This window comes from Alligator mississippiensis, chromosome 4, assembly GCF_030867095.1.
Source record: "Alligator mississippiensis isolate rAllMis1 chromosome 4, rAllMis1, whole genome shotgun sequence".
NCBI classification, from domain to species: domain Eukaryota; kingdom Metazoa; phylum Chordata; order Crocodylia; family Alligatoridae; genus Alligator; species Alligator mississippiensis.
Genome location: NC_081827.1, coordinates 126,754,172 through 126,774,833, shown reverse-complemented (window position 1 = coordinate 126,774,833; position 20,662 = coordinate 126,754,172). Strand labels below are relative to the sequence as shown.

Here is a 20,662-nt window from a genome sequence, read left to right as displayed (position 1 = left end):
GGTATTGGAAAAGGTCAGATATCTCAAACACTGGTGTTATAGATATTAGCCATAGTTGCGTTTACAAAAAAAGTATAAGGAATGAATATTCAGCAAAACATTGAGTGTTACAGATTTGGGTGGTCAGATACCCATGTAATGAGTTCAGTATAAAAACCTAGATAAGTAAATGGGAAAGAAACAGAAAATGAATAGATCAGGCAAATGTATTCCAGACAACATAAACAAAAAAAGCAATCTTTATGGTAGCATGAAACATTTTTCCATCCAGTTGGGAGCTGGCTTCCAGGATCGTTGAAAGGACTGCTAACAGTTTTCTTTCAAGACAGGGTCACGCATCAGAAAAATTAACCTCCCCACTTCCCTCCAAGGGGGCCACCTTGTTATTTTCAGCAGATAGGACCAAGAACAAATTGATAGGACCTGGAGAAGGCACGTTCCTCTAGTCCCCAAGGTAGAAGCACAAGCTCCTTACATCCTCACCTAATGCACCATATTGACTTCAATACAAGACAACCCTGACTATAACAGGACCTCCCAATAGCCAGATTCTATATATGGAAAAGTTTTAAGTTTCTTATCATTTTCCAAGTGTAGCATCCAATTATTGGAGTGTTGTCTTGAAATCATCCCCCTCCCGCTACTACAGCAGGGAAAATAGTGACTGGGGGTCAGTAGCTCCCTTGCCTTCTGCCCCTCACCCCACATCTTCCCACTGCAGCCCTCCTGGTTCATGTGATAATTAGCCCCCACTCAAGACTGGAACTGGGAGTTCTTGTCATGAGTCCTGGGACTCTCCAAAAATGTGCATGCAGATGAGGTGCAGGGCTGCCTGGTCCATCTCCACCCCACAGAGGGCAGGGCCACCCTAACCACATGCAACAGGCTGAGAGAGGGGATGATAAAAGTTTGATGATGTTTGTCATACATTTAAGGCTCATGAAAAAATAGAAGTCATTGCAAATGGGAATGAAAGGCATTGCTCAGGTGTGGGGGTACAGAGAAAGTTTAAATATATTTGATGTAGTGGTTCACTATGTCATGCTATGGAATATTTTATCCCAATTGTACATCTTTATATGGCAGTCTTTTGAAATTTTGTCAAGGCATTTCAAGATCCTTTTAAATGGTTCAGTGCTGTCTGTCCACACCCTTAGTTACTTCAGTGGGACCAACCCCTCAATAAGGATCACTGGAGCTGTACTACCAAGGAAAATGGAGCAGGACTGAGGCAGCCTAAAAGAGAGTGTAGAACCTATGTGCGGATGACCCTGGGTAAGCCTACTTTTCCATAACAAGGTTCTTAGTCTTGCTGCTGAAGAAATAAGCCCTGCCCACTCACTTCCACTCTGCATATGCCAGCTTAGAAATATGGTGGTGAAGATGGCCAGACAGCACCTGAAATTCCCATGTGTTCAAGAGCACTGGCTTGGCATGTCACTAGAGTGTCCTCACCAGTTCTTTTCCAGGGTTGACACACACAGAACACAAACTTTGGACTTGACTCCTTGGTGCTGATATGGAACCCCCTGCTGCCACATAGTCACACCACCTGGCACTTCAGCAGAAGATACCAGAGATCCAAAACAGTTTGGGCATAGAACCTGAGCACTGAACATGGTGTTTCTCTGAGAAATGAGGCAAAACCTATTCCAGCTGGATGAATCAGAAAGAAAATGATCTTGAGAGTATCCTCTGTTGGAGAAATATTATGGAATTCCCTCAGCTGGTTTTCCTTAAAGCAGTATGACCTAGTCACAAGTCCTTCATTTTCAAGCACATTAGATTCACCTGGAGATTTAATTAACTCACAGAAGGAGAAACAAAGAGAACGGCTATTCAAGGAAGTAATTCATCTTCATTAGGCTTTTATCTCTATTGCCTGTAATGATGTTTTGAAATGCCTGCTTCCATAATACAACCCTGTTCACACACACACACACACACACACACACACACACACACACACACACACACACACACACCCCTACTCATTCCATTAGCCTGAAAGCAGCATAGAACTCAATTATATCTGCAACAAATTCAGATTTTTTTCCCAGTAACCCTTTAAGAAACTACATATAACGTTTGTAGATGGAAGTGACAGTTATTTTTTCCCATTTTTTCCCAACAAGCACAGTAGCTTGTTACTATTGCACAGTAGCATAGCATCATGGTTCATGCCCAGTGACACTACTGCACAGTAGTAACGAGCTACTGTGCAGTAAGCATCTCATGTAGATGTGATCACAGAATGGTTAACAATTTGCTCCACCATATTTGCAGATATTGAAGCTAAGATGAGTGGTTGTTAATTCCCTGGGTCCTTTAGTACTTAACCATTCCTCCGTAGGTTTCTGAGGATATTTATTAAGGGTTCAGAAATTGCTTCAGCTAGTTCATTATGTGCTCTTGGATACATTTCTTCAGAGTCTGATAGCTTAAATACAACTAACTTTTCTAAATAAATATTCTTTAATCTGTTCTTTCTTTACTCTTCCTTGTGCTCTGCATACCATGTTATGGAAATTAACTGTGTGAAATATTTTATCTCACTTAAAACCATTTTGTAAATACCTCAGCCTTCTCTTGTTTACTCTGTTTCCCAGTTGAGTAAGGGACCTGTACTTTCCTTCACCTTTCTCTTACTTCTAGATGCTGCAGATTTGAATGCTGAAGATTTTGGGGGGGTTTTGTTTTTTGGGGTGTTTTTTTTTTGGGGGGGGGGGAGGTAGTTGTGCTACTTATACCCAACTGTGACCTTGAAACTGTTTTGTTTTTCCACTTTTAACCACTTTTTCTATCTGCCTCCTAGGGCTTACTACTGTACTTCCCTGAATTACTGCTAGAGCCCATTGAAAGAGGCACAATATATGGTATGCATCACTCCCCAGATATAACAGAAGATAAAAACTTTATTCAATGCACATCTTTCCTCCTAAGAGATATTTTTTTTAAATTTTCAAGTAACCATACACTAAGAAATATATGCTTAATCTCTGTGTTCTGTTTTGGCTTTTGTGCTTACAGCTACAGATCTGAGGAAGTGCCAGGTGCTTCCAGTAAAAAAATAAAATGCAATAGGTCTGTACTTACCCACAGTTTGATTTTGAAACATGAAAGGAATAAAGGGGAAGGGTGCTTTAGTTTGGAACCCAAACCCTTAGAATAAAGCAGCAAACAGCAGCCCCACCCTTCACACACATTATTCAGGAAGAAAAAGCAGATAGAGGTGGTGTCAATGGGTGTTTTTATGCATGTAAGCACTGCAGCACAGGGTGCTTTGAAAAGCACCCAGTGCTGCAACACTTGCAGTTGTATAAGTGGTGAAATGTGCGTCAGCATTGTGAAAATGGCAGCGGTGCGCTTTTGAATTAAAACACATAGAAGGTGCTTTAGTTCAAAAGTGCACTGCTGCCATTTTTCTGCATGCTGATGCGCATTTCACCACTTATACAACTGCATGCAATGCAGTGCAGCGTGCATCAGCTCACATGCGGAGCAGAATCGAATAAGTGAGTCTACTCCAAAGAGGTGGATCTCCAGCATATCATGGGACAAAAAAAAAAAATATTGCATATAAATGCCCATGTTATTCCAGGCTCAAAGAGGAAAGGAGACGTGTGATACACTGGCTGTCCTTCACACTCTGTCATTTCCCCAGTGAAAAAGTTCAAATTTTAATTCAGTCTGTATAATGACAGTACCTGACTAATGACCACATCTCAAAACCATCACTGAGGCCATTCATTCCATATGCTACTTTTAGTACAAGAACATGAATGACTGGTGTCTCCTGAGACTGGGGGGGCACCATGGCGGCAAGTGGCGAGTGGGGACCGCCCACAGCTGCCAGTGTCAGTGTCAGCGAGCGGCAAGTGGGGACTGCCCGCAGCCACCACCAGCAGGAGGGAAGGGGGTGGCAAGTGACGGCAGCGAGGAAGGGGTGGGTGCGAGTGGCAACCACCCACAGAAGCCGGCAGCTACTTCGGTGGCAGCCAATCTCAGGAGGGACACGTACCCCCCCCATGCATCACCTATGTACAAGGAGCAGCATATGCATCCTTTCCTTGTGGGCTAATGTACAGAGCAAAACAGTAGAGGGTAATTGTGCCTAATATGCCAAACTACTGATGCCAGCCTTCTCTTTAACATGAGGAAGAATCTTAGGCCTTTATGAGCCTCCCACACTGTCATTCTTTTTTGATTGTTCTTTCACTATAGCCATCTTTTATAGTACCAAGAAGTACTGCTACTCTGCAAAGCAAAAACATTTCAAGAGTGATTTTTCTCATTACTCCTCTTCCAGATACAGGGACTCTTTTCCATAAGCCCAAAAGCAGGGTGCCACAGCTGAGACAGCCCTTAATGAACACAGAAAGTGGTTGCCCTTGGTCATGGCTCCTGGCTATAGCTGCCTGACCCTCAGTGGCATTAAGTTATGTAGATAGCATCAGACTTTGGGTGGGTTATATTTGACTCTTCAAATATAAATGGAAATTTCAACCTCTCAGCACCCAAGAAATCTCTCCCCACCACCACTACAGAGTCAGGGAACCAGTGCTGAGAGGGAAACAGTAATGAAAACCCCATATCTGCATATGAAACCTAAGTAGATGACCTTTTTCAGTGGCTCTGGGTCCCCTACGCAGCATCAACTTACAGCTCAAAGCATGTGGTCCTACTGTGAATCACAACTTAAGTGAATGAATCATGTACTGTCCAAGTTTTCTGTGTACATAAATTCACATAATTCAGCAATTTGGAAAATACCACATAACAACACATATTCTATTTAAAGTTACAAAGTTACAAACCAGAAACAAAATTATTTTTTTAAGTGTTACAAAACTGAAAACATGATTTTTTTTATTTGGAAATTTCTAATTTCTCAACAAAAATCTGTGTTAAAAGAAACCTCTGACCAGCTCTATTTGTACGGCTACAGGCAATGAAAACATAAGTATACATAGGAAATATTTTTTTCTGCTTCTTAAAGTGACTTATTTCTAACATTCTAACACCATCCAGCTATGGAAAAAGAATATGATGAGTTCTTGCCAATTCTGACTCAGGCCAATTGCTCCTTCGCACCTGCTTTATTTTCCTGCTTGAAAAAAAACAGTTCATTATATAACTGCCAGATTTTAAAATTTAAAATCAAATCAGGTTTAATCCAACAGTTTTAGAATCTTGTGAAGAAACCTTTGTTTTTCATAGATCATAACACAATTTATTTATGGATTTTGATTCCATTAAATTATCAGCCTGCATCAGCCAAGCACAGCACATCAGCAATTGGATATATCAACCCGTGCTAGCTTTAGAGAACATAGGTAGCAAGTTTTGTAAGGACATGACGAGTTTTAGGACACCCTGGATAGCCCACGCTAAAACATGGGTTGTCTTGTGACCCTGCTGTGAGTTGGGTTAATGTGGTAGATGTTAATGTGGTATTTATATGCTTACCCATGTTAGCTTTAACTTTGTTAACACAGATATAAATAATAGTGAAAACAAGGCAACACAGGTTTCAGCATGGATCCTCCAGGGTGATTTACACTTTATGCTGAAGCTACATGTCACATGTTACCTATGCTCTCTAAACTTACCATGGGGGGGGTCAACACAGCCATGGCACAAAAGCATCTGTATTCGTTATGTCAATGTACCCCTGCATACACCTAGCCCTTCTGTTAAGAACTGCACATGGTGGCTTAGCTATAGCACTAGTAGCTCACATCTAGCTCACAGCTCCTTTCTGTAGACTCCCTTTGGGCTCTATCAGCACTGGTGCTTTCTGAACATCTTCATTAAAGTTTATTGGGTTAATTCTTATTTTACTTCCTTCTCACAGAAAACATACTGTGCTCCTAGCATATGTGGGCTGGGAATAAGTGAAGCTGGCATGGAAGACTAGAATTTCTACATGGACAGCCCTGGCTTCCTCCAGGCGGACCTTCATGTTGACATTGTTGGTGGCAGAGCTGAGCCTCCCTGCTGAGAGATCAAATAGGTTCTCAGATAGTGTAAATGGGCATACGTCCATTGACTTCAAAGCAGCTATTAACCAACAGTGTGCTTCTGTGAGGAAGGGAATCCAAAGTTTTCTCTCCTTTGGCTGCCTATCATTATGGGCACACACACAAGTGACAATTTTTGCCGGATCTGGCCACAGAAAGCAGTCTATAGCCATGACCAAACACAAATACATGGCCAGCCAGGTGAAAAACTCTGTAGGGTAAGAATGTCTACATGTAGCCACTGTTGCGATTCCAACCTGTGTAGATAAGCCTGAGTGAAGTACTCATACTAACTCGTTCAGGTATTGGTAATAGTACCCAATATATCTGAAGTCAAAATGTTTCTTACAATGAAGTGGGTGTTCCATTAAGAGAAATCTTCTAACAGTGTAACACAAAATGTGTCAAGCATAATGTATTGGCTCAAATCACTATATAAGTATGCATTTGCTTAAAATTCTCTGCAAGGTCACTTCACTGTTATACTTGCCATGTTGGTACAAGGTATGGCAAAAAAAGAACTGACAGACACACATAAAAGCAAAATGCAAAATAGATGCATTAATATCAAGAATGATGCTTCAAAGTAAAAGTGCCAAAGGGCATTTATACATATACCTTTTAGTTCTCAGACTCACTGCTTTGGAGCAGACTCAGTTAATCACGTCTGCACTGCCCAGGAGCCAACACACACCACGCTGCGCTGCTTGTAATTGTAAAAGCGACAAAATGCGCATAAGCACAGCAAAAATGGTGGCAATGCACTTTTGAACTAAAGCACCTCCGAGGTGTTTTAGCTCAAAAGCACACTTCCACCATTTTCTTCAAGCTGACATGCATTTTGCCACTTATACAATAGCAAATGTTGCAAGGCCAGGAGTTTTTTAAAGCACCTGGCACTGTAGCACTTGCATGTGTAAAAATGCCCAACGGTATCATCTTTTCCCAGAGGGCAACATCACGGTAGCTTTTTGACTCAGATCTTGCTGCTGATACAGGAAGACTTGATTATGCAAGGTGCAGAGTAGCCTAGATTAATCCAACAAAACTTTATGTCCCATTGATTTCAATGAGACTACTGACATACTTAAAACTTTAAGCACACATTCAAGTAAGTGTTTCTCTGGATTTAAGTCAAAGTCCCTTGTACCTTGTACCATCAAGCCACATAATGAAAATGAGTGGGAAAACTACTACAATTGAATTAAAAGAATCACTTATTTAAGACTCGAAACCTTCTGCTGATTCACAAACCTAATAAGGAAAATCAGACAGCTATTACATTAATAGCAAACTTTCTCTTTGGTTTTGCTGGCAATCTCTTCGATACCATACGTTGATGAGATAGCAGAGGGAGAGAAGTTTCTTGCTGTAGTTTGTCAGTAAAATGAAAACGTGCAAGACATTGTGAGAATGAGAAGAAAAAAAACAAAGTCTGGCCAAATGGTGATGATTTTGCCAAGACAAAATTTTGTCTTTAAAAGCAAAACACCTTTTTCCAGTATAGATTATGATTATGATCATTATCCAAATCTTATTGTAAAATGTGTGAGATATGGACACAAATATAAAAGACATTTATGCAAAAAACTATATTAAAATTGAATGGCTAAGCATCCATAAATGAAAAAATTGCATTTTTTCAAACCAGTTTATGAAACTTATGTCCCAGACCTCTTCCGGGTTTAAGTTAAATCACAGTCCCCCAGCCTCCCAGTATGCTTTGCAGCCGTGGACTGGGCTGTGCAGTCTGCTTCAGAGAACAGGACTGGCCACAGCTCTCTGCTCCCTACCTGGGGCAGTGAAGGCTAGCTAACAAGGGGCAGGGAGGATGGAGGGCAGGGCTGGCTGACAAAGGGCAGGGGGACAAGCCTGGTGGGGAATGCACCCGTCTACAGTCTACTGCCACCCCAGACAAACCCCAGCTGGGGCCTGGGGCAAGGAAGGGGAATTTAATACCCCTTCCCCTGCTCAAACTTACAGCTGGCTGCAAGTGTGGACTACAAATCCCAGAGACACCTGGAAGCAGGAACAGGAAGTGATAAGCAAACCTGCAGAGTCCTGCTGTTGCAATTCTGGACTGCAAATCCCAGAGACTTCAGGGGCAGCAGGAAGAGAACGTAAACACAGCCAGAGAACTGTGCTCTAGAGCCCCCTGGCTTCTAGCCTAAGCCAATGTAGGCATGTGGCTGCATATCCTGAATCAAAGGTAAATATATCTGTTCACTTCTGTTTTGATTTAATCTGTACAGTTTAGAGTAACCTGCAAAGACTGAATCAATTCAGCCTTGAGCTTTTTGTCTGTCTGGACCTAGCCAAGGGATTAAATTTCAATCTGCAGGGCTTGTTGGTGAGTTTGCTCTCAAGCTGCTGCATTAGCATAACTCTGCAACCCAGGGGTGAACATCACTGTCCCTCTCCAAACTTTCTTGCCTGCTGCTGAAGTCAAGGTCTTTGATCATATTGGGAATTAAAAATCAGCATCAGGGGAAGAGTAGGAAGAGAAGCAGCAGATATCACCTCTTGCATTCCTGAGGTATGCTCCGAGACTGACACTGTTGTAGTCCGATAAAGGGGCAGGTCTGGAAATTTTATTAAGACAACAGAGGCCTCTGTCATTTCACAGTACACCCCAAATTAAGCAAAGGAAAATAACTGGCTCAGTCACAAGGCTAGAATGTGGAGTAGTCTCCTAAAGCGACATGGACAAACTACATTGTCAGAAGTAATTTTTGCCCTTCCCTTACCCTTTACTCCTCTTACTTCTAGATGACCTAATCAGGGTTTAACTTGTCTACTTTCTATTTCTGATGTATCAGTTTATTGTATTAACCAAACCCTGATACCAAACTGTAGGCATTTAGGAAGACATGTATAATTTTTTACTGGCAGAGATTATCAACAAGAATTCTGATGTGCCATTCTGAATGCCTGGCCGACAAATCTAATATTGTATAGATGATTGAGCAAATATTAAGAAGGTTTTCTATCAAATTAAATAATTGTTTAAGGTATGCTTGGGAGATTTTTATTTCTATTGACTTAAGCAGATTGGACTCAAAACGGTCTTCAGGACCAGATCCAGGAAAGATTATTAATTGGCACTAGGATGCAGGGAGTGTTTGAAAGGAAATCTAATCTTAGCAGATTTCATGGGAACCTAACATCTGCAAGTTTAACTGACATTTCAGATCTCAGAGACAGCACCACAGCATTTGTAGAACCATTAATATTATTCCTTCATCTTGCTCTAGTGCTGTGAATTGGATTCAGTAAATAATGGACAAACACTAAAAAGGTCAACCCCCCTCCCCCCATCCAAATTAATTAATTCAATGTAAGAAGATAATTCAGATTCATATTGAGCACTAAGATGTGACAATTAGGTCTAGTCATTTGAGTTTCAGTCAGGCTTTTTTTCTTAGAAGTCTGATACTGCTTTTCAATGACTCTACTGTAAAGACAAATAAAAGACTGAAGGTTGATGCTGAGCATTCCATCTTCCTTTTATTCATAAGAAACATAATACCACAATGTAGCACTAGACAAACAGGTGGTCTTTTCCAGCATCCCATCTCTAACAGCAGCTAGTGTAGGATGTTTCAGGGCCAATGCTGGGTGGTTTCAGACAAATTCCTACAATGCAACAAATTATGGCAACCCACAAAGCTTCAAATGTGCATAAAACTGGGTAAAAAAGAATAACTTGCAAAAAGGCCTATCTGCCTTTGGGGTTGTTTTGCTTAATAGAGGTGACAGCTTTTATGTATAGACTGCACAGTTCAAACAAAGGGCCCAATTCTGGAGTCTCCGAGTGCCTAGAGTTCCCAGCCCTTACTTAGCTATAGAGTCGAGTCAGAGGGGGGTTACGTTCCCTTAACCCCTCCTCTCAGATGGTGATTCTGGCTAGGGCAGGGGCTATTATTCTGATGATTACTGCTGTGAAACAGTGGTCAGGGAGAATGCAGAGTGATGGAAGATATCAGAGGAGTACTGGCTCAGTACTGGCTAGAGTAGTTGTTCAGAGGCACAGAAGTGGATACATTTCTTTAGGAAAAGGAGTGAAACAACTTACTCCTCTTAAAGGGGAGGGAGGGTATCAGGGAAAATGTTATGGTTCCCTTAGTCCCCATTCATTCTGTCATCTGCTCCTGGATCTGTTACAATCTACCCCATTGACAGTAGTGAGAGTCCACATACAGAAAGTAGAAGGATGAGGTCATTAGCAGGGAGCACATTTCCATCCACTCTCCCTAAAGTCTCCCAAAAATAACAGCAATTGTACAACACCATAATCTGAAGGAAGAAAATAGAAGGGTTGGTATCAAGTGCAGATCCAGGGAGGGTGCACAAGTGTTAATGACCTTCTCTTCTTTTTAAATGTTTTAATATTTCATCAATCAAGCTATCCTTTGTTCTGCAATTCTGCTGTTAGGAGTTTCATTACCAGGAGCAGCTATTTCACAGCCCTGCAAATTGTTTTTAACCCATTCCAATCTTAAACTGAATAATACAGCCCTAGGTCCCTTGCCTATTAATAACGATTCTAATTTATTTTTAACTGGAGAAAAATGTGTGTTGTTTTTTATATGTGATGAGGCACCTCACCATCTGCCCCTCCCTTTTCAAAATTCTAGATCTGCCCATGTTTGGCACTATGCAACAGTTTGCTAGATTATTCCTGGAAGACTGAAGAGCAATCAGGTCTGACAGTATTTTTACCCTATCATAGGCAGCTACAGGGTTCTCCTGCATAACAATGTTGAATCCTTTTTTAAAAACTGCCACTATATTATTATTCACTACATTTGCTGAAGAAATTGTTCCTGCACAGAAAGGCTCACATATTCCAGCTCATGGCTAAAACATCCTTCAACAAAGACCAAATAAATAGTATTCACAGAGGTACTCTAAATACAATCTACCTGTGCCATTATGTTCAAAGCAATGACTATGTCGCTTCAGGTCAACTTAATAGATATTTTATGATTACTGAAAAAAAAAGAGATTGCCTACCTCCACAGCATTTCTCTCCTGATTTGGAAGTAATAATACAAATGAAAAATCAGGCACTTTTACACATGCTCTATGGATGGGGGGAGCGGCACTTTAATTAGAGCGGCTCCAAGAGCCATGCTAACTAAAATGCCACCATGTCTCCTGTATCAGCGTCCCCACACGCACTGATACATGAAATGCAGGAAGCTGTTGGAGCACGGTAAATGCTCATGCTCCAGCTGGCTCAATTAATCGATTAATCAAGACTGCTCTGATGCGCTGCAATTCTAGCACATCAGAGCAGCCTCAGCGCTCATGTATAGGCACCTGTGGAGCCCGTGCCTCGCTCCGCCTGGCCTATCGGGGTGTGGCCCCTCCCCTCAACTCGCCTGCCACGACTTGGATGTAATCGGTTACGTTCAGAGGGGTCTCCAGTGGAGATCTTTATCCTGGGTGGGACCTCCCGATAGACGGTGTTACTCACGGTTACGGGACGCGGTGATCCACGGGGCTCCGCCTCCCCTACACCCCGTCCACAAGCCAACCGCTGGGCGATGTTGTCCAGATGTTGCCAGGCCCAGTATGATGGCCCCTGACCGGTTCCGGTCGTCCTCCCTCCTGCTACGAGGGGTTTCTCCTTCCTCCTTCCTTAAAGGTAATACTCCTCCGAACCAGGGGGAGCTGGTGGGTGCTTCCCCTGGTGCCAGCCCCCTCCCGGGGCCTCCGCTGTCTCCCCTCTCCTCCCGTCCGCAGGGTGCTCCCCTGCCTCCTGTGCGTTTGCCGCTTCAGGACGCTGAGAGAGTGCCTCGGCGTGCACTCTCTGGCTGCCTCTCACTTGGCTGCCGGTGGCAGGCTTCCCGCTCCTGCCTACGCTGCCTGTTTGAGACCCGCAGATGGGGTCCTCGCTGCCCCGTGTGAAAGCCTGCGGCACGGGCAGCACACCCGTACTCTCTCTCCCTGGCTCCCGCGCGTTCCCTGTTCTGCCGGCATTCTTAAATCCTCCCGCCGTGGCCGCTCCGGCCGCTGGGATTGGTTCAGCTGTTCGCCGTGCGGGGAACAGCTGTTGCCAGAGCCGGCGTAATGGCGGCTTGCGCGGCTGCGGCCGCGGATGTGGCTCTTCCTCCCGCTGCCCCTCTGACGGTGCGTATGCCCTTCTGGGGGCTTGTTCTCGGGGTCTGGGGTCTGTGGGTTCCCTTTGCTCCCCCTCGCTCGCCTGTGGGGGCGCTTCGCCACCACAGCACCCATTACCTTAAAACCATGATATCATATCCTCCAGAGCCTCCAAATCGATTCAGACAATGATTCAGAGATTCGGAAGGCAGTCTTTCAGGGGAACAGAAACAAGGGGGGGGGGGAACTGACATCTGTAGCTGGCCAGTGACTGTGATCTTTCCCTGAGTCCCCTTCCAATCACGGTGCTCTGGGGGAGGGACATAGAAACAGTACATAACCCTGTGCCTGAAGCCTTTCTGTCCCTTTTGTGAGTTGTTCCTGCCTCACCACCAGGAAAGCCCCCTATTACAGGCTACCATCCCTGCTGTTTTCATCCTGCTATGCTTAACACACACACAAAATCACACATCACAAGCTTTGCTTTTCAGCACCTTAAGGTGCAGTTTCCCGGAAACTTCTGCACCTATCTCCTTGAAACTTGGCAGGCTTCATGCCCTCAGAAGGGGCTACCATCCCTGTTGTTTTCATCCAAATCTTCCAAAAAAATGACAGTTATAGGTATTTCAGTGATTCTCCATTATAGTCTATGGCTGAATCACCAAATCTCTCTGAATCAGCGCTGAATCGTCTGAAACCGATTCAGCCAAATCGATTTGGGACAGCAATCCAAATCTCCAAACTGAATCACTGTCTTCCAAATTGGCTGATTCTGAATCAAATACTTTCCTATTCCAACAGGCCTAATGGCAAATATTCCAGCACTATGGGAGACACTAGAGAGAAACTTGCTTGCACCTACTTGAAATTAAGTCACTGCCATGTCCAATATGCCTAACCATAAGTTATCTGGTTAGGATAAGGTTTTTCGGGAGGGGCAAATGGTGTTGCAGCATCAATTTCTAAATCTGCCATAACATACTTGAGAGAAAAATTAAGATGTCAAGCCTCATCAATATCAACCTACTTAAAGTAAGGGCAAAAAGAGATCAGAAGAATGAAAATGAGAGTAGAAACTTCCATTTGCTGAGGCTAGTTATCTAGACTTTAAGAGCCAGATCCTAATCAAAACCACTGATCTAAATGCCCTTGAATTTAATAGAAGCTTGAATCTACAACTAAATTTAAACATCATGGAGAAGCTTTTAACCATAAACTAGAATAAATCAAATTTCCCTATTTGTTATAAAAATGGAAGACTTGATTTGTAATTTACATTTGAGGCCCATACATATCTCCATAGCACAATTATGATCATTCTAATAAAACAGTCAGAAGGTGAAATCGTGAGTTTGGAAAATGTATCTAGGGAAGTTCAATAAAGTACTATATAATATTCAATCCAATTTTCATTGATGATTCAGAAAGAAGAGCTGGTTAAAAAATAGGACTAGACTTTCATAGAACTATAGAAAGGTAAGTATGAAAGGAACCTCAGGAGATCATCTTGTCCAACCTTCCGGACTCACTGGCAAAAGATGGAGAATCTCTTGATTAGTTTCAGAGCTCTCATACTTTCAACCAGATATAAAGATTTCTTCAGATTTTCAACATGTATATTTGTCTTCTGTCCTACCATCTACCTCATTAAATAGCTGTATTTCTTCTGACATATCCACAACCCCTATCACCACTTTTGGATCTCTCATCAAGCCCACTCCACATAACCCTTGCCCCCTCTTCTGACTTAAGATATTACCAACCCCCTATTTAAAACATAAATAAATAAAAAGACCTTTCCAATACAAACTCTCCTCCTCTCTCATTCACATGCCTCTCGGTTTCCCTTACCCCTCCTGCTGCACTTCAGCTTCCAAAGCCAAGTCCTCTCTCTCATTCTCCTCATTCAACCTTTCACTTGCATTCCATTCCAATTTCCATTTATAATACCAGTCATTCTAACTCCTCATTCCTGAAACTTCATTGCTTTCTAGCATTCTTCTTTTCCTTTTTACTGTCTTGATCAGAATGTTGCTAAATACCCTGTTATTTTTCTTACAAAATTATCTTTCTCCTTCCTAAACATACTTCTTAAAGAGAAGTAGTTATCTGTGTGTGTTAGCAGCTGAGAAAGTAGGTTGTTGCTAATGAAAGTGTATGCCTCTCTAAACAAGTCTCTCTAAGATGCCTGCTCTGCCTTCCATCATACCGCTTAAACAACCATTTTGACTTCAGTCTAATAATTACCTGACAACTATTGTAACCTCCTTCATAACATTCATGTTGCTAGCCAACACAATTCAATTTAGGTAGAATACCATGGCCAAGCTAATCCTTTTTTCTTGCCACTGTGACCATTCCACCTCAGTTTATACACCCCCTTGTCAGCTTTGTAGCATTTTCCATGGAAATTTTAAACTTCTCATCCTCACTTTCAGTGCTCTGAATTTCTCTGCATCTCTCCCATCATAAGTCACCTGGTAGTATCCTAGGCCAGTACTGCTTTGAACCAGTTACGCCTCCCTCCCTTTGCTCCCTGTTGCCACCATCATTTCAGTTCCTTCTCCCAGCCAGATTTCCCATGCCTGGAATGTGTCCCATATTTTTGACAAATACTAATCTCTCTTTTTTAAAATCTTTCAGAATCCACCTTTTCCAAAAATGTCCCTAACAGTAACTCTCCTTAATTCCCTATAAAACAGGGGGAGGGAGGCAAGATATCAAGTATCACCATAATCTCTTGTACATCTTTCTTCCAAATGCTACCCTTGCCTACTATTATTGGTTTAATTTTCTTTCTTCACATTCCTTGATGAGATTGATATCAGACTTTTTCTATATTTGGCCATTCTTCCCTTAGATTGTGGCATTTTCCTCTTCGCTGCATTTCAGTGAGTGTTGCAGCAATTACTTGCCTTGATAAAGGCCTACAACTTTTTGTGTGATAATGCAGCTGGTCAAAAACCAGGAAACATTGCATCTATAGTCTTTCCCATTTTTTACCCCATCATCAAAAACTGAAAATTTGGGAAATTTCAGCCAACTCTAGCAACTAATGTGATTTCCCCCCCCATGAGGCTACAATTAGAGTTCCATCTTGGATTGCTTTCACCTTTCTTCAAGCCATTCTTATTTATTCTTGCCCTTGGTTACAACACTGTGGCTGCATCTTCACAAGATGCTAACTATGCAGTGTATACACATGTACTAAATGACTGTGCAGTAACCAGCATTACTGCACAGTAGCTTCACCGAATAGCTTTTAGGTGATGCTCATTGCAGTATCTTGTAACTACTGTGCAGTAACATTGCATCACGCTTCCTACCATGTGACGCTACTGCACAGTAGGTAATGAGCTACTGCACAGTCAGCGTCTCATGTAGACGTGGCCTGTCTGTCTTTAATGAATGAACCTCTGCCACACCAAGGTCTTGAAGAAAAACATTTTCTTTGCTATTTCCCCAATTCAGACAAGAAGCAACAACACACTGTCTACCTTTTCCGAATTATACTGGGATTTGCAGTCACCAGCTGGGTTTTTGATCCAACATCTTTGCTGAATTCACTGGAGAGAGGAGGAAGGTTGCACCTGCGAAACAGACAGATATTCAAAATTTTTAACTGTCACATTCTATTTGCAGTATTCTTTTATTGTCCACATGTGAAAAACAGATTAAGTCATGAAAGCTAACCAAAAATGTACAAGTGCTACATGAATACTGGATCAAATAAGAAAACAATTATGGCCATGTACCTCCATGTAATTCCTCCATCCTGTCCAAACATATGAGGGTATTTTTGCACTGGATTATGGGCAACTGCAAAAGTATGCATTTTCAAAGAGATAATTCTATATTATTGCATAATTTTGAAGTAAAAAGAAAAAAGAAAATAACCCTGATTTATGTACTGAACTTCCTCATTAACAGGCAATAGTAGTACAAGTGTGTTTGGCACAAACTACCTGTCAATAAATCTCTGTAAAATTTCCCCCCCCCACCTCTGTACTGCTTAGTTCAATCACTGTATTCCAGAAAACCTCATTCTGCAAGACGCACAATATATTATGTTTGTGATGTCACAGAATACTAGATAACATTTCTGATGTTGTATTGATGGTATAGCTTCAGTGTGTTTGGAATTACCAAGAGAAGTCCAAAGATGGAGAGAAATCTTTACGTAGTTGAAATGGATTTCTACTTGACTGCCTCCTACATCCTGGCTGTGGGAGGCACTGAGTACAGAAACCTGCATTGCAGATTTGCCTGTCTTCTTTCTAAAAGGTAAAGGAGAAGCCTGAGAAAAAGCATTAAGTCTCAAAGAAAAAAAACTACTGTACACTTGGGCACACGTTGAAGAGACGGAAGAATATGGAGACATAAGTAGATGTAGATTGAGCTCTACCAAAATCTTATGCTCCAAATTTAAGCTAAGTAATTTTTTTTTCTGGATAATTAGGAAATTCACTGAAATACTGAGTTCCAGAGAGATCAAATTGCAACATAATAGCAACATGAAGTCAAGTTCAGTGGCTGAAAAAAAAGGAAAGATCCATATTGAAAATATTAAAGCATTGCAAAAATAGCATTTTCAATTTGAAAAATGACCAGAATTATTTAAAAAGTAAAAAGGTTTATAAAATCTTTAAATAACCTGAAAATGAAATCAAATATTTTGATTCGTGTCAAACAAAATGCTTTCAGGCAAACTTGAATGTTTTTGATTGCTTTGCTTCGCCAAAAAAAAAATCTTGATTTTTTTTTTTCTCTCTGATATTTCAGTTCAGCTGACAAACTAAAAAAATTCTTTGTTTGCCTGTCTCCATGCACAATTAATACTTCTACTGCATTGCACTGTCACTTGTCTGCAGCACTCACTGAAAAAGCCGCTCAGAGAAACAGACTCTGACCTTCCATCATAAAAAGGGGTATAGTCAAGTATATCACTCTGCTTTTTATGATTCCACTTATGTTCAGAAGGGGTACAGCACAAGAAAAAGGAAAAGTCTTTGTGTAAGGACTGGGAAGTAGGCAATCTGGCATAGTGGTTAAACCACCAGGGCTAGGGACAGAAATTACACATAAACCGGTATAAGTGATCAGAAACAAGTTTAAATCTGTTACACAACAGAAATTCAGTGCACATAAACTGCTTTCAAAATGGCTGAAAACAGTTTAAGATAAACCTGAATGGATGTAGTATCAGACTTAACTAATTTAAGTTAAATCAGTTTATTGAACTTTTGTCCCTGATCTCCTCCAGATTCAAGTTAACTCAGTCCCCCAGCATCCCAGGATGCTTTGTACCACCCCCTGCAAACCCCTCCTTGCAGGGTGGGTGAGCTAGTCTTGATCAAGCTGTCTACTCCAGCCAAGCAGGGAGGCATGCTCTAGCGGCCTCCGGATTCTGGCCTATAGGCATGCGGCTGTATTTCCGGAATCAAAAATGAATGTCTTTTCACTTGCTTATTGGTTCAATCTACGCAGCTTAGACTAACATACAAAGATTGCATTGATTCAGCCTCAGGGTTTTTGACTGTCTGTACTTAGCTCAGAGGCCACCAAGAGATGAGACAGAGTCCAAAACAGAGCCTGTGTCAGGGGTCAGGAATCAGGGACAAAATTACCAGATCCAAGTGGAAATCCAAAAACCTAGAGTCCAAGAATATAGACAAGCAGGGCAATGTCCAGACGAGCCCAAATGTGCAGTATGTGGTGCCACAAACATGTCTGCAGGACCACATGCCACACAGTTCAGTTTTCTCTGCACCTCAAGGGTGCACTGCCCATGCATGAGCTGCTCTGGGGTTTTTTCCTGCAGGTTTTTTTGACCCTGGATATCCAGGGGTCAAAAAACCCCGTGAGGGGGAAAAAAAAATTAGCTCACGCTGCTGAAAAGCGGAGCTGGGCCACCCAGAGCCGCACTGTGGCTGCCAGCCAGGCTCTGCCCAGCAGGATCACTGCATCTGTAGCTGTGGGAGGCCCCGAGGGCTCCAGGTGGCCAGCACAGTGCCCCCAGGGTAACTTACCACGTGTAAGGTGCACCACAGCTACTTGTCCCCAGGGAACCAAATGCCTGCCCTTGTCTGGACGTGCCCACAGAGTCAGGAAACCAAGAAGTGTAGGATCAAAGAGGCTTCCTAGAGCAAACCTTCAGAATAAAACTGTTGGCTGGCCTGTGACTGCAGGCTGAACTTAAATAGGGGGGGTTGCTCTCCCCAGCAGCCAATCAGGAGGCCAGCTGGTTCACAAACTGGGGTCGGGCTGCTAGTTGGAAACCCCCAGGCAGGTATGACCACCTTGGCAAATAGCCTAGCCTAGGCTGGACTGCATGCTAGGGCCTCTGACACATTGGCTGTTTTAGCACGGCCTGTGAGGACTCACAATTCAAGCAGGGTCAACTCCAGCATTACAACTTTCCTCCTGTTACCAGGGTGAAATAGGAATCTTCATCCAAATTATTTGATTGCTTCTTTGTAAATCTACCTCTCCATACTTTCCTCCAACATCCTCTTGCTTTCTCTTTTGGGTGACCTGTGTTTATAGGACTGAACAGCATTCACACTCCATAGGTGTATCCATACATGCAGGCACATGCACGTGCAGCAGCTCTAATAGCAGCAGCACAAATTTGTGCTGGAGATTTGTGCCTTAGCACAAATGCCTGAACATACACTTTGGTGTGGGGAAAATTGTGCCACTTGGGGCAAACTGACCCTGCCCAGCTCCTCCCAGATCTTCAGCCAGGGAGAACTAGAGGCTGGGGCCAGCACCTGTGCTAGTCACAGTAGTATAAAAAGCTGCCTTGCTGAGCAGCTCAGGGCTACTTGCCCTTAGAAGCTTCTGAGGTGGTGTTACCCGTATCAGAGACCTCCTGGACTACAATAGGAAGGAGAGGGTGGACCCGGCTGTGCTGGCCCAGTGCATGGGTCTACCCACATGTGAAACCTGCCATCTGGTCCAGGAGGTGAAATATGCCCTACCTCCCAATGCCCTTGTTCTTGTTGACCAGGCACTTCGCCCAGACTCACGGCACTTTACACTCCACCATCTGATCTGGCTGGAAGACACCAGACCAGTCCATTTTTCCAATGTCCATCGCCACCATCTCCTCGCACTCCTGTGCTGCACAATCCATCATGCCGCCCTCGCGTCCCGCCCAGACACCAAGTGGCAAGACGTGCTTGGCTAGGGCGTGGCTGGGGCACACCAGTGGCTGAGTCTGTACTGCACCCTCACCCCATGAGCCACTGGGGACCTCAGCTGGCAGCTCCTCCATTGAGCCATTGCCATGGGTGTGTATGTGGCAAGCTTCACAGACAGCCTGGTCTCCTGCCCCTTATGCGGGCAGAGGGAGACCCTGGACTCCTGAGTTTCTAGTTGAATTTCACCCCTCACCTTTTTGTTTTTGGTCACCCCATCCACAGCCTTACCAAGTCCCAGGACCTCCTGGTCAACCTCCTCCTGGCCCTGGCCAAGTGGGCCCTGTACTTGACCAGGAAGGAGGCTCTGGCCAGGAAGGTGCCCAGAGACTGTGAGGCCAGTTTCCTGTCACTTTTCTGAGCATGTTTCTGGACAGAGCACTAGTGGGCAATGTCCACCGGCTCCTTGGATGCCTTTGAGGACCGATGGGTGCGGCCCGGGGGGCTCTGCTCGGTGTCCCCTTCAGGCGCACTTATTTTCAAGTTTTGACCCTTTAACCCACACAGCACTTCTATCCTGTTTTTTTCATTAGTTGTCCCCAGAATTTAGTTGTACCACTCATTCATTAGCACCACACAGGGTTACTAGTTAGCCAGGTGGGCCTTAGGGCCCATGGTATGAGTGTTACTAATAGACAGGAACTTCTGAGGCCCAGCCAGTTGGTATCTGGGGACACTAGCCCCTTGTGCCAGCTGGACTGCTAAAGCAACTCTAAGAGTGACCCCTGCACCTTCTTCCCACTGCAGCAGTCTGATAGTAGGGGCTGCTGCCTATGACCTGTTGCCACCTGTGACAGCATGTGGCCCCATGGCTGTGCACCTGCCAGACCCAGACGGACTGCACAGTTGTCTGGACTGTGGTATGGGCACTTCAGTAGAGCCTCCTGCAGTTCTGGGCCAGCTGCCAGTGGGCTGTGTCTGCACAGCTGGCCTTCATGCAGAACTGCTGTCATGTCTTCTAGTGCCCCCGTCCTGCCATCTGGGCAGCTAACACCCAGAAGATGTGCTCGTTGCAGTGGCCCACTTTGAACTGTCAAAGCGTGTCCTCCTGACCCTAAATGGCCAGGTCAGCCACCTTGTCTGCCCTCCAGCTTGGTTCCCAGTGCTGGCCCTGGGAAGGCTCCTCTGCCCGGGTTTCGCCACTTGTCTCACCAGCAAAGATCCTGGTGTTTCCCGTTTAAAAATTGCAAATTCTCTAATTAAAAAAAATAAATTCTTTCATTAAAATACTGAAAATCTGTGTTCTTCTGTAATTAAAATGAAATGCCACTATATATAAAGAGATCAGCTGAGCAGTGTTTTATTGATATATTTACAATTTTTAAACAA

At 43.4% G+C, this 20,662-nt stretch overlaps 1 protein-coding gene across 1 annotated transcript in view; it reads right to left on the bottom strand.

Annotated features, from left to right (window-relative positions):
• Positions 1–20,662, bottom strand: part of ST8SIA1 (ST8 alpha-N-acetyl-neuraminide alpha-2,8-sialyltransferase 1) — a gene marked incomplete at its 5' end in the record, with an annotated part of 233,103 nt that overhangs the window by 89,679 nt on the left and 122,762 nt on the right. Inside the window, one exon of the mRNA XM_059726589.1 lies at positions 15,629–15,721. Within this exon, the coding sequence (XP_059582572.1) occupies positions 15,629–15,721 (93 nt within the window). The remainder of the gene's footprint in view (positions 1–15,628; positions 15,722–20,662) is intronic.